Here is a 14,669-nt window from a genome sequence, read left to right on the forward strand (position 1 = left end):
CAGAAATTACTCCTGGAGGTGCTGGGAATCAAACCTAGATTGGCCATGTGCAAGGCAAATGCCCTACCCTCTGTACTAGCACTCTGGCCCCGGGATGCACTTTTCATACCACCCACAAAATTTCCAATTCTCTGGACACTCAACTTGGGTATCTGTCCCTCATTTCAATTCCTTTCAAACACTAACTACCCCAGTTAAAACAAACCCTACTGGTTAAGGGCTCAGCCCACAAAACTGCCCACACACACTTCATACATTAGCTACAAATCCCAGGTTGTCGCCTATATTTCCGACTGACAGTCTACATAAATTAAGAGTCTCCATTTCTCCCTCCTTCCAGAGGTGAAAATTTGCTAGTTACTCACAACTCCAGCTTGCTACTACCAGTTTATTCTAAAGAATACAATCTAGGAGTAGTCTTTCAGTAGCCCTAGCGAAAACGATGTACAAAACGAAGCAGAGGTTCCCAGTTATTTGTCCTACTGCCCCCTTTTCAGGAAAAATAATAATAATAATAATAATGTTTTTTCAAAATCCCCCTAGGAATCTATTAAAGTCAATTGCCATCGAGGCTCTTATCATGACCCTGGATCCTTACAGTCCTATTCCCCTTCACTCCCCAGTTAGTATCACCTACTCTGTAAAACACTGAGATAAGGGAGAAAGACCAGAGCTTCATAAAGTAAGCGAGAGGGCCAGAGCAGGTGCATAACTCTCTTAGCACCCGTAGGCAATCATCAATCCAGAAGCTCTCTGGCTAATTGATTAAACTATCAAAGGAGCAACCAAGAGACACCTCATTAAAACATAAGATGCTCCTATCACTCTGAAAACTCCAAGGGATTTAGGTGCTCCAGCTCCCCATCAGGAATCAAAAGGCAAAGATCAAACATATTTCTTATATACCATGTATTTATTACTATCTATTTCTTACAAGGGAGTTATGGTAATCCATGCATATTTCAGGGTAGTGAAAACTGGATTTCTTGCTGCTAGAAAAGGATATCACTAGCACTTCATCGATTTACTCAAGCAGGCGCCAGTAATGTCTCCATCCGTCCCTCTCACATGCTAGTGTAGCCCGATGGCATACTGGGGGCTTTTTCAGGGTCAGGGGAATCAGGACTGTCACTGTTACTGTTTTTGGCATTTAGAGTACACCACGCGTAGCTTGCCAGCCTCTGCTGTGCGGGCAGGGTACTCTCAGTAGCTTGCTGGGCTCTACGAGAGGGATGGAGGCTTTCGGGGCAGCCTCTAATCACAGGTGTTCCCAGACAGGCACATATACAGGCAGGATACTCTCAGTAGCCTGCCAGGTTCTCTGAGAGTGAGAACTAGACAATAAGAGGTTGCGCAGCCTCGCTTCCAGGAGCTTGGTTTTATAGTTTCTGGATCCTGTCCGTTGGTGGGGTTACAAAGCAGTTGGTGGGTGTAACTGTCTAGCTACTGGAAGATGGGGGATCTGGGTGGAGGTGGCCCAGTCCCAAACTGAGCAGGCTTGGAGCTCTCAGCCCCGGGTACCACACACCTGGGTTCCTCTGCCGGTTCCTTCATGAGTGAGAAAAAGGATTTACAGCGATTAAAAAAAAAAAAGTCTATACTTAAGTTGAGCGTGAATTGGAGATACCAATGCAAACTCATGGTTATATGTATTTATGTGTGTGCGTATATATATATATATATATGTATATATACAAATATATATAAAAGGCATGAACACACAAGTACACGTATAGAATCTTACAAATCCTCACTTATGAGTCTAAAAACAGTGATGCTTGGATAGACATAGCACATCTAATAATACCCCGATCTTGTTTTCTTAATTTCTAATTAAACACAATCATGTTCCTTGGAGAATGATTGGTCTAGGGCTGGGGTAGAAAAATGAGTAAGATGAAGAAGAAACAATTTGTGCAGAAAGTAAGGACATCTCCAAAGCATTATAATATTCATATAATGAGGGAAAACTATCTAACATTTAGCATTAGTTGTTAAAGAAGTCATCCTCATAATGAAAAGATTAAGAATAATAGCTATCATTGTCTTAATACCACTGTCTTAAATAGAATTTACTTTTTAATTAAAATTAAGCAGAAAGAATTTAAGAAAAATAGCTATTCAAAACATAAACTAGGGGCTGGGAGATAGTATAGTGGTTAAGATACATTGCATGTGCAAGACCTGGGTTCTATTCCCAGCACCACATGGGCCTCTGAACATCTTTGGGTGCATCCCTGGAGGCCACTCGCTCCACCAGGATAGCATCCAAGCAGATTATCTTTGACACTTCATTTAACTAGTTGCTTATCACCCGTAGGCCCCCTGAGCTTGAAAGTCCACCCACCAAAAAACAGAAAAACATGGGGTTGGAGCAATAGCACCGTGGGTAGGTCATTCGCATTGCACGCGACCAACCCGGGTTTAATTCCCAGCATCCCACATGGTCCCCTGAGAACCTCCAGGGGTAATTCCTGAGTGTATGAGTAGGGAGTAACCCTTGTGCAGCGCTGGGCCCAAAAAGCAAAAAAAAAAGAAGAAAACAGGAAAAAAACAAAAAAAACCGAGTAAGATATCAAATAAAGTATTCACACTGAGTACACACTTCTGTTTTAAATAGAAGGATAGAAAGATTCTTATCACAGAAATCAAAGCATTGTCTTACACTGAGGATACTCATCAGCAAAACATCACGATGCACAGGCACACCTAAACATGTGTCACATATGTGTATACAAACATATGTTCAAGAGAGTAAAAACCCCTTGAGTAAAGAAACTGGTACAAGTGCAACATAGACAATATGTCCATCAGATGTAAAACTAGCCAGGAATGTACTCAGCAGAAGAGCACATACCTTTACATAGCATGTATGTTTGATGGGCTTCATGTTTAATCACTGGCACACCCCCCGTGATCTAAACTAAAGTCTATTAGAATTTCTCTGTATTTAGATATCTAGAGTTAGGCAGAAAAATTATTTAAGCTGAATGCCTACCATTTTAAAATAACTGCTGAATTTTTTCTAGGCAAAAAAAAAAAAAAAGCAATATCCCTAGGAATAAGCTGTTTCTTCTCTTGGCTTTTTATTCTGAAAAGAATCACTTGAGAGGCACACTTCTCAGTCAGGTAATTGAAGCAAATAAGCATCTCCTATCAGAGAAAGAGATGTATGCAGCAGGCTGTGCTTTTAACATGACAAAAGCTATAACTTAAGTTACATTAAATAGTACCAAATTAATAAGATACAGGAAAAGACACTGACCAAAAAAGTCAAAAGTCTTCGGGTAAGCAACTGAGACACCAAAGTCCTTCCCTTTAAGTTTACTGTTACAGAAATTCTCTAGTGACTTAAATAGCCCTGAACAAGGTCCATGTGCCAGAAAGTTTCCCTCCCTTTAAACATCTAGACAATAACATGACTACAGTAAGAAAAAAAAAAAAAAGAATGAATCAAGGGCCAGAGAAACTGTTCAACAGAACGAGCACATGCTTACACGGCAGAGGCCCAGGTAGCCAGCAACGGGTACTGCATCAGGAGTAGCAACCGAGCACCACTGAGTAAGATCCAAAACTTAAAATTTAAATTTTAGAACAATTTTTAAATTTAAAAAAGAATGAGTCTAAATCCATTACTTCGTGTGATGTATAGTGTGTGGAGTTAAAGCTAAAAGCTCTTACCAACAGTTATAGTAACTATAACAGGAACATTTGAGATATCTGGCAAATTTTAAGGTGCGAACATTTAGTGTGTGAGTATGGATTACCTCTGATGTAACAGGGTAAAAGACTGTCCAACCTCAAAGAACCAATTTAGTCTAAAGAAAATATAAGAATTCAGGCCTCTCAGATGGACATACTTGTATTAGTAAATGATGGTGGGCACAAAAAACAAATAGTATCAGTTGGTATACTTCAAGTGCTCTACCAAGTTTGAGGACCAAAGAGACAGTATATGAGGGTTCCGACATTTGCCTTGGCTGAGACCAACCCCATTTGAATGTCCCCAGTACTATCAGTCATTCCCCCCACCTCCTCCCCCTACAGCGACCCCCAGCAGAGAGCCTGGATTAATACAAACCCTCCCCTCAAAAAAGTTTAAGCAAGTTTTACAAAATCTTGACTTTAATTTTCATCTTCAAAGTAGATAAAGCTCTAAGTCCTATAGTTGACCTAATCTTTAGTATATCCTAAATTCTGCTTTCCTAGTAACAACAACAAAAAAGTACTGGCATAACTTTTATCACGTTGGAAGTGCGTTTCTCCATTAACAACATGAAACTTGAAAGTGATCACTTTACAAAGAAGTTGTATCTAAAGACCACAGGCAAAGTCCTGTCAACATTACAATCATTCAATTTGTCTTCTACAAGGTGGAAATTTGATACACAATGAGTGAAGTTTAAATAGAATTAATATTCTCTGCAATTACCAATGTCAACAGTACTTAAAGAACCATACACATCCAGAAAATAACAAATCTGTCATCTCACAGAATCTATGTATGTACTTTGAGTAAAAGACCATTTAATGACAATTTTATGAAATTAAAATGTAAACGGCCCAAGATACTAGTTACAAATTCTAATTGCTAAACTCTAAGACTTCAAAATTCCATTAGAACTCAAATTCTTCTTTCATTGTTTAACTTAAGTATTCTGAGGTAGTAAGAACTAATATGTGCCAAGTGATCTTAAATAGGTAATATTAACTCTGACTGACTTTCCTCAGAGACAGCACTAACAAAGCATATGCCTAAGAGTTTTGTGACAATTACAAAAATATGCCATGGCATATCATTGTTCCTGTAACCAAAAATAAAGCTTTTAATCCCATTATGATTAATATTATTCATTAATACCATTCAGTAATTGGCCTGGAGCGACAGCACAGGGGGTAGGGCGTTTGCCTTGCATGCGGACCACCCAGGTTCAATTCCTCCGCCCCTCTAGGAGAGCCCAGCAAGCCAGAGAGTATCTTGCCCGCCCGGCAAAGCCTGGCAAGCTACGCATGACGTATTCAATATGCCAGAAACAATAACAAGTCTCACAATTTGTTGTGAGACGTTACCGGTACCCGCTCAAGCAAATCAATGAACAACGGGAGGACAGTGCTACAGGGCTACCACTCAGTAATTAAGAAAAAAAAAACCATACAAAACAAAAAAGACAGAACCTTAAGGAAGAACACATATTATTTATGACTTCTGATTTTAAAAAAGCGATTAAAAAATTTTTTTAAATGTCTATTTTAACCACATCCCAGAAATAATATAATTCAGAACCTCTCTTCCAATGGAATCTTCAGTGAAATCTCTTCCAGGGATGGGAGAGAGTGTCTAGCAGATAGGGTTTGCCTGGCATGAAGCAAACCTGGGTTCAATCCCTGGCATCCCTTATGGTTAGTCCCCAAGCACCACTAAGGACTAATTCCTGAAAACAAAACCAACTCCTAAGCACTACCAGGCATGGTTCCAAAACTTCAAAAAAAAAAAGGGGGGGGGGAGAAAAAGAGAGAGAAATGGAAAAAGAAATGTAACTGTCCCTTTGAAACACAAAGATGGTCATTTCAGAGTGATGTTCCATTTATAAAGTATGTATCAACATACCACTATGTAAAATAATAGTAAGACTACAGGAGAGAAATGAATTGTTAAGAATCAGCACAAGGCATGAAGGAAAGTTTCAATGACTGAATGCAATGCAGTACTGGGTTCAAATCCATCATGTAGTCAGAAGAACTGAATGCAATCCTGACATGATACAATGTGCTGCAATAGGTTCCCAGCCAAATTGCAGCTATGTATGTAAAAAACCCCACAACAGAGGGAAAAACCCCAATGAGGGCTGAATCTAACTATGTAAACACCCAGGCCAGGTACTACAAGTACCCACAAGTACCACGGCTGAAAAGGGTGAGTCCGGCAGCCAAGTGTATGTGAAACCCCAGGTAATCACAAAATCAACCACAAGGAAGGGAAGGGGTGAGTGTTGGGAGGGAACTGAAGGGGGAAAATATCTACGAATTGCTCCAATACGTATCTGAAAACTAGTGAAAAACATCACCAAGAAAATGTATTTAGGTTGAATTTTAACTGTCCAAAGAATAACCACACCTAAAATCCAAATCTAACCAATCTACTATCTTGTTAAAATTAATTAGGACAGGGGAAATAGCTGAAATGGATGGAGGACCTGCTTTGCACGTACAAGGTCATCCCAGCACGACTTCTGCCACCCACCAACACCCTTGGGTATGGTCCCTGTGGCACCCAGCAGAACTGGGTCTGAGCACTGAACAGTTTGGCCTGGTTGCAAGGATACTGCCAGGAGTGGCCACAGAAAAGCCAGAAGCACTACTTTGGAGGCCCTCCCCCAAATTAACTAACCACTTTCTAATACCTATAGAGTATGTGGAAGGAAGGGTAAATTCGTTCCCAAGGTAATTTTACCTTGAACCTACCAGTCCAAGTAAGGAGATTAGACACATAGAGATTAATATATTGGTGATTAGTTTTGAGTTACTGAACAATCAAACTAATAGCCATGAAGATGATTCTGCCATATCCCAAGCAATCCCGTTTACCTCTATAGGCGAATGGAAATGTACACATCAATAATCATTTTATTCACAAATTTCAGCTTGCATTGTTTGGTTTATAAAATATCTCATGTCTAAATCAAGACCAACCACCACAGGTATGCTGACAAAATAAAGGATCAGATGTCTTAGAGATTAACTTTAGCTGCACAAAAGGTATCAACAGTGGTAGCACAGCATTCTCAACTAAACTGAATGTGATGAAACCCTCTTTTGTTGTCGCTATTGTTTTGGTCTTGGTATTTGGGCCACACCTTGCTGTGCTTGGGGGCTAACTCCCTGCTTTGGGGGCCATGCAGTGCCAGAGATCAAACCTGGACCCGCTGCATGCAAAGTTTGCATTTCAGTCCTTTGAACTCTCTCCTAGGCTAAAATTTTTTTTATTATTCTTAAATTCTTCTATCATTGTAAGACTACAGAATTATTAAGAACAATTCACAAGTGTCTGAAAATTATTTGCTAGTGATAAATAGCTTGTCTCGGGATACTTATAAATGATCTCAGGATACTTACAGTTAAGCCATTATTCACATTAATTAGCAGAGCACTTTTGGCGGGCATGGGAGTTTGGGTTACACATGGCTGGGCTCAGAGGTCACTCGTGGCAGGGCCTGAGAGACCATATGTCATATCAGGGAACAAACAAGGGTCACCCACATGCAAGATCTTAACCCTTGGACTATCTCTCTGGCTCAGAGCATATTTATAAGTTGATATCGCAATGTTGATTCTCTAGTCACAAAATCAAAAAGTAAATTCTTTATAAAACCCATCTGAAAAAGCAAAATGAGTATAAACTTAAGGAAAAAAGATTTATATGATCAAATAAGTCAACCATAAACTAAATTATTACTGTTCTCAAATGACCAATTTCTAAATCACATACAAAATTAAATAAAAGCACTCTTACAAAAAATTTCTTCTCTGTCTCTCTCTGTCTCTCCATTCTGAAAAGCTGACTTGATAAATTCCTACGTTGACAAAAAAAAAATTATCTAAATGTTTATAACAGTCAATTGTACAGTGACAACCAAGCCAGGTTTGATCCCCGGTGCCACAAATGGTCCCATGAGCCTGCCAGGAGTAAACCAGGAGCACTACTGCAGCCCTAAAACAAAACAAACCAAACAATGGGTTTTCTGAGGAGCCAGAAATATAGTCCGGAGGTAAGCCACTTGCCTATGCAACACCAAGGAACACCAGGAGTGACCCCTAAGCACAGTAACCAGGAGTATGCCCTGAGTTCTGTGCTTAGGTCCGGCCCAACACCCAATAGCTGGGTCTGGCCCAACATCCCACCTGGCCCAAAAAAAGAGAAACAGTACAGTGGGTAGGAAACTAATCCCCTGAGTACTACCAGAAGTGATCCCTGAGCACAGATCTATGAGTAAACCCTCAAAACAGCCAGTTGTGGCCAAAAAGTCATAATAGTTAAAAAATAAATATTTTAATTATTTTTTAAAATGGATCTTCTAAAAGTACCATCTTTTTAAATTTGCTGTTGCTGTTTTGGGGTGACACCCGGCTACGGTCAAGTCTTACCTCTGGCTGGATTCAAGGAACACTCCTGGCAGGCTTGGGGGATCACATGCTGGAGATTGAACCTGGGTCAGTGTCGTGCAAGGCAAGTACCCTACTAGCTGTACTATAACTGCTCTGATACCGTCCCTCCCCCCCCCCAACATCTTTTTACTATTTGTATGTAGCACTACACAGAGTGTATCACTTGATCCTCAGCAATCCTGTGAAGTCAGTAAAATATGTTACTAATAAATCAACATTAGAGATTAAGTTCCTTACAGAGGATAATTGGATAACATAGATTACTCTAGTGTTCTGCCTCAGAGTTATTTCCATTATACAGTATAGTCAACTCTCCAAATAGAGAAATCTGCTGTGGGAAAAAGATAAATAAATATATAAATGGGAAAAAAAAGGGCAAGGAATATGGATAAAGCCGCCCTGGTGTCTACAACTATTTTTAACCTAGTAAGAATAAGATTAATATATACTTTTAAATATTTTTTAATGTTGGAACATCTACTTATATTTTCAAAAGGACCCAGAGACTAGTGGAGTGGACAAATGCTTTCAATCCCATTTGAAAAATATTTGAAGAATGATCCCAAAGGAAAAGGGATCTTAGCAAATTTTAAAAACTAGTAAATTCTGAAGAGCTGCATCAAGAAAAGTAACAAGTTCATAAAATCAGGCAGGAGAGAATGTCAAAGAATCTGAAAGTGCAGATTATGCCAAGATAAAAGTTTCTATAAAAATTAGAGCAATGGTTAAGATTTTTCTTCAGGTGGTCAGGAAGATGTTGTTGCTCAAACGTAATTGTGGTTGAGGGGTCAAGCCCCTTGGCCCAAATTCCCAGAGCGTCAAGCATATGGACTGATGTAGCCTAGGTGTCACCAAATCCTACACTCAGTGCCAACAGGTCTGGGCACCACCAAACCACCCTCAAAAAGTTTTTAACTTTTGCTTTATAATTTTCTGAGCATGAAATGTAAATAAACCAAAAAATCTTCATAAATACTATCAAAAAGAAAGCCTGAAAAATATACTGTTCTATCAGTTAATATTTTTATGTACAAAGAAATATCCCAAATGCTTGAATACATGCACGCATTCATCTAATAATCACAATGCCTCTAAAAAATGGACTCTTAACATCTCACTTTACAGACAGAAAGCTAGTACAAACATTCCTAAGATGACACTTTAGCCAGGATTTGATTCCAGATAGTTTAATTCTTAATTACTATTTTACTAGAGGAAAAGAGCTTCTTCAGATCTAAATTCAGGCAGTACAAAGTCTCACGTATTCCTCCAGACTAGGTTAAGTTCTGTGTTTAAAAAATAAAATGTAAGATGCTAAAATTCAATATAAAGAATACAGAGTTAAATAAAACATTTAATTTTTTTCATAATATACTAACACTTCAAAAAATTGTAATTTGAGCATAACCACTCGCTTTTTCAACGTTATCTAAAACCCTTCTCTCCCCCATCTAAAAACAACCAGAAAACCCAACAAACAACAGGTCTCGGATGACTTTTGGAAATGAGAGCCCAATTTTAGCTGAATGTTTCCATAGGGATTAACTAGGTTGGACTGCCCAATGACCAGGGTCTTGCACTAAAATCTGAAAGTCAAGAAATGAACTCAGTCACTAGGCAACAATAGATCACCAACTGGTTTTACACAAAAACAACCCCTCTTTCCAAATTCTTACTATGGGAATTCCAATACTAAAGGTCAGAGAAAAAGTAAACAAGGCATTTAACCCCCTAAAACTGAAAACTAAGTATATGATTTCAAAAAAACAAAACCAAACTAAACTTTGAGTCTCGATTCCGATTCCGGTACACAAAGGTTACTTCCTACAGCAATCAATCTACATATTTTTACATATTTTTAAAATAAAGTATTACCCAACAAAAATCATCCTGTATTTATTTCTATTCTTTCCTGTTTAGAACAGACAAAAGAATGATTTCAAACAAGTCACCAATCACTGTTCAATCTGCCTAGCTACTCCTGAGTTATCTGAATTTTATCTATCCTCCCTTTCTCATCAGTGACTCTGAGAATTAAACCAAACAAACTAAATAGTTTTCAGGTTTAGTTCCTGAAATTCAGTCAGTGGGGCAAGTTACTTGGGATCCTGTCTCCTATTAATGCTATGGTCACATCACATATTCCTTATTAAAAACATGAAAATTCCACATTTCCTATTCCTTGAAAGCTGGAACTGGATTCCAATTATCTTTAGTCTCATCTGCTTACTAATATAGTTAGCTATTAAACCTATATTAAGATGATATTTAACTAAGCATTTTGGGTTTAGGAGACTTGGTGCCTGGGTGTCTTTTAAAATAAGTTTTAGTATTTTTGTCTCATACTAAAAAATACATGTGGCACAAATTTATAAAGGGGGAGAAAAATCCTCAATGTTCAGTGGGGAAGATTCAGTTCAATTATTTAATAACTACAGTAAAGAAATTAGTTACTGTTTCTTCACCACAAAGCCAAATGCCATTTCTGCTGCAGTCAAACTTTTAATAAAACAATACTAATAAAGTATGAACCTTAACTTACCAAACTTAGACTTTAGACAAAATTTATGATGAGCTCCCCTTTCAGAGAGATCTGCAAACAATCCCATCACTTGAATATATATAAAGTAAAGTAACTATTATCAAACAAACAGTATGTAGATCTGCAAACAATCTCATCAATTGTGTACGTGTGTGTATAAAGTAACTATTATCAAAAGTTTTTAGAAAGGGATATTAAAGAGAAAAGTGCCTCAAGTAAATGTAAATAAATCATTTCTAAACCTGTATTTCAAATGCTTAGAGTAAATTATGCCACAAAAAAGTAAATTACGCTATACTTCTATTAAAAAGAAAAGTCCATCCCTAATTTTGAAAAAAAAAGCTACTTAAATTCTGCAAACCCCAGCAATATACCATTTTCTGACCATAACAACTGAGCTGTCATAAGCACATCACTTTCCTAGTAAAAAAACAGGTAAAGAAATCTGATTCTCAAAAGACCTTCTATCATTTAAGATCCAGTGGTATCAAATTATTACCTAAAGAACTGACACTTGTGTTAACAGTTACCTATACATGTACTGATATCATATTATTATCTAAAGAACTGACATTTGTTTTAATAGGTAACTACACACAGTGACTCTAAAAATTAAGCCTATATTTTGTACTCATTAACTCACTCTCCATCCCCCAAGAAGCCCTATTTTCTTCTCCAATGAAATGATAAAATCAATACTCAAGTCAGAAAACATTTTCCATGGTTATAGGATGAGATTTTTCCTGAAACCTGACAGCTATTTCAATACCAAAACATTAGTATTTCATTTGAGATTTAACAATTAGTCATTTACCAGACTAATAAATGTTTTAACATTTCCCGAATTATTATTAGAGCCTAACACATTTAATTTTTGCCCTTTCCCAAACTAAGCAAGTCATCACCTGTTCTATGACTTCAGGTTCCTTCAGGTTTGGGCAGAATAATCTAAGATTTCTTTCAATTTTAATACACTAAGATTTTTAATAAAATATATATTCAGAAAAAATTTAAATTGTGAACAATATACAGTAAGTACATTAAGTTTGAAAAAAAAAAACTTTCTTTTTTAATGCCTTACAAAATCTCCTGGGCTTGTTCTTTAATTTGGACTCAAAGTCTCCAACTCACATACTAAACTCACACAACTTTCTGAATAAGATTATTGAGTTTGACTGTCCTAGTCAAAAAGATTTTTAAAAGGTAATAATGCCCAACTACTTCCACAAAAGACTCCTAGGCTATAATAACCACATTTTTAAAAACTAAGTAAAAAACCGTAGAAGCAGGCTTTAACAACTAAACCAGGGTACCACTCAATTAGCTTGGATTCATTTGGTTTTACGACCAATCCTGAACTAGCTTAAATGCACTGCATACAAAAGGATGGAAATATTCTTCAGTTTGACCAAGCCTATGCTTAAGTAAAGTCACACGTTTTAAGAAAACTTGAAATTAGACCAAATAATGTACGGACCATAGACAAACTAAGCTATCAGAAAGGTAAAACAGGTGCTTTAGGGAGTGTAAAACAGCAGGTAAAACAGCAGATTCTAAAAAAGTCTAAAAATGAAATAACTAAAACAAAATGGATCCCTAAGGTACTTAAGTTACTTGGGTCCAGGCTTAAAGAGCAGTGACACCGATTAAGAAAATAAATTATGAATTCTTATTCCAATATAAAAACTGTACCAAGATTAAAATGGATCCGCAGTAGGCAACCTTGGTACACAAAAACAAAAATAGGTGTCTGTCTGTAACGAAATGTCTATAAAACAAAAGGAATCAGACCTGTTTTTTAGTATGACTAATAGAAATAAAGTTAGTTTCACGAGGTTTGTTTTTTTCTATTAAAAAGGTCTGCCACCTTTCCATCTTTAAACCACCGCAAAAACGAGCACTGCTTAATTCACCACACTTCTGAAGTTCCTTATAAGTAACTATGTAACTCAAAGAAATCATGTTCTGAAGGCACTGAGCCATTTTTCAGTTGACACCCTCCTGATACTTCCACATCCCTTCACGTCAAATAAGGGTCTTGGTCACCTGAAAGCCGGCATTCAGAGCGTTAAGTGTTGCCTTCGTGACCAGGTGAATGGACTGAATGCAATCTTGGACCATTCAGTTACGTCCATATCCTATTTCAACTTGGTGCATAACCTTGACAAGAAAACGAAGAATGCCTTTTTTCATTCCTTCTTGAACAGAGCTTCAAGTGTAACTTGCCCTATTCCAGTAGCCCACAGGTCACTTCCTGGTGAGGGCACCAATCACACTGCTACAGGTCAGGCAACAAGTGGCCAAGACCAGTCATTCCAACCGGGTGTATTTTCAACCCACAGGCTCGGACCCGACACAACGCTATTCACATCAATCGAGCTTTCTGGGAGACGGAAAGGCAACGGGCTCGCGCGACCCCCGTGGGTCTCCGGGAGTTACTCAGGGGCTTCTCGGGGGCCAACAGGAGCGGCATGACACTCCCTAAAGCACGCTCGGCCTCTCACAGGTTCTGGCTCTGCTCCCGAACGCCTCAACGCTACGAGCGACCCGAAGCGGAGCATCACTCGGTGGACGCGACCAGACACCTGTTGCGCCCGCCGGGCCCGAAGTGGGCCTCTCTCCGGCGGCGGTTCGCGTGGACCGGCCGAGATCTGCCGGAAAGGCCAGGCCTGGGCACCGGCTGGAGGCTCGCGCCCGCCCGCCCGCCCACCACGCTGCTGAGACGGAAAGGACCCGGCGAGATGCCGAAGCTCCAGCTCCGCCGCCCGGCTGGCCCACGCCCCGCGCGCAGCCGGGTGCGAGCCCGAAGGCCCGTCCCCGCGGCTTTCAAAAGTCGCGCCCGGGGCCAGACCGGCGCCGGGGAGGAGGCCGGCCCCGAGCGCGGATGCGGAGACGCGGGTGCACGCGGCGCGCCCCCGCCCCCCGCCGCCCGCCCCGCCGCCCGCCCGGTTACCTGCAGCTCGCACCAGGCCACCTCCACCGTGGTCTCCGTGTCCAGCCCCTTGTAGACCGTCTTGAAGGAGCCCCGGCCGATCTCGATGTCGAACTTGAGGAAGCGGCCGTCGTTGGACATGCCCACCGCCTTGGTCTCCAGCTCCTCGGTGTCGTCCTGCGGCGGCGGCGGGCCGCGCTCGTCGGGGGCTTCCCGGGCGCCGCCGCCGCTGCCGCCCCGGGCCGGCGGCGCGGGCTCCTCCTTGCCGCCCGCATGGCCGGGCGGGGCCGCGGGGCGCTCGCGGCTCGCGCGGCTCGGCGCGGCGGGCGCGGCGGCGGGGCCCGAGGGGGCGGCGTCCCCCGGCGGCGACACGGCGGCCGGGGCGGCCGGCGGGGGCTCGGCGCGGCGGGGCTCGGCGGGGGCGCCGGGCGCGGGGGGCGCGGCCGCGGCGGCGCTGGCGGCGGCGGCGGCGGCGGCGGCGGCGCCGGGCTGCGGGGGAGGAAGAGGGAGGCCGGGCAGCTCCAACGCGGTGGCGTTGGAGTCGCAGATGACGCTGCGGCGGAAGAAGCGGTGCTCCGTGGTGGTGGCGGTGGCGGCGGCGGCGGCGGCCGCCCCGCGGCTGTCCTTGTCCATGGTGTGGCGGCGGCGCCGGTACTCGTCGGTCCTGCCCGCCGCCGCGTCGCTGCCCGCCGCGGCCAGCTTCTCGCCCAGCGACGAGTCGGAGCTGGAGCCATTCTTGGGGGCGGGCGCCGGGGGCGCGAGGCGCGGGGGGCTCGCGGCGCTGCTGGGCGGCCCGGCGGCGCCGCCGGACATGGTGGGCGCGCGGCGAGGGCTCGGGCGAGGGGCGGGGGGCGGGCCGGGCCGGGCCGCGGCGGGTTCCGAGCGCGCCGACGCCGCCCGGTCAGCACTGGCCGGCCGGGCCGGGCGCGGGGCGGGACGGCGGGGCGCGGCGCGGCGGCTGCGGCTGCGGCTGCGGCTGCGGCGGCTGCTGCGGCGGCTGCGGCTCTCGGCGGGGGCGCGTCGGCGGGCGGG

The 14,669-nt window shown here is 42.3% G+C and overlaps 1 protein-coding gene across 5 annotated transcripts in view; it reads right to left on the bottom strand.

Moving 5' to 3' along the window:
- The window catches only part of WNK1 (WNK lysine deficient protein kinase 1), a 132,309-nt gene extending 117,844 nt beyond the window's left edge, over positions 1-14,465 (bottom strand). For all 5 annotated transcript variants that reach the window (XM_056117876.1, XM_056117875.1, XM_056117874.1 and 2 more), the window contains exon 1: positions 13,659-14,465. In XM_056117876.1, coding sequence (XP_055973851.1) covers positions 13,659-14,450 — 792 coding nt within the window. In that variant the 5' untranslated portion in view covers positions 14,451-14,465. The remainder of the gene's footprint in view (positions 1-13,658) is intronic.
- Between the last annotated feature and the right edge of the window lie 204 nt (positions 14,466-14,669).

The sequence above is a fragment of the Sorex fumeus genome, unplaced genomic scaffold (genome assembly GCF_029834395.1).
Source record: "Sorex fumeus unplaced genomic scaffold, SorFum_2.1 ptg000036l, whole genome shotgun sequence".
Lineage (NCBI taxonomy): Eukaryota > Metazoa > Chordata > Mammalia > Eulipotyphla > Soricidae > Sorex > Sorex fumeus.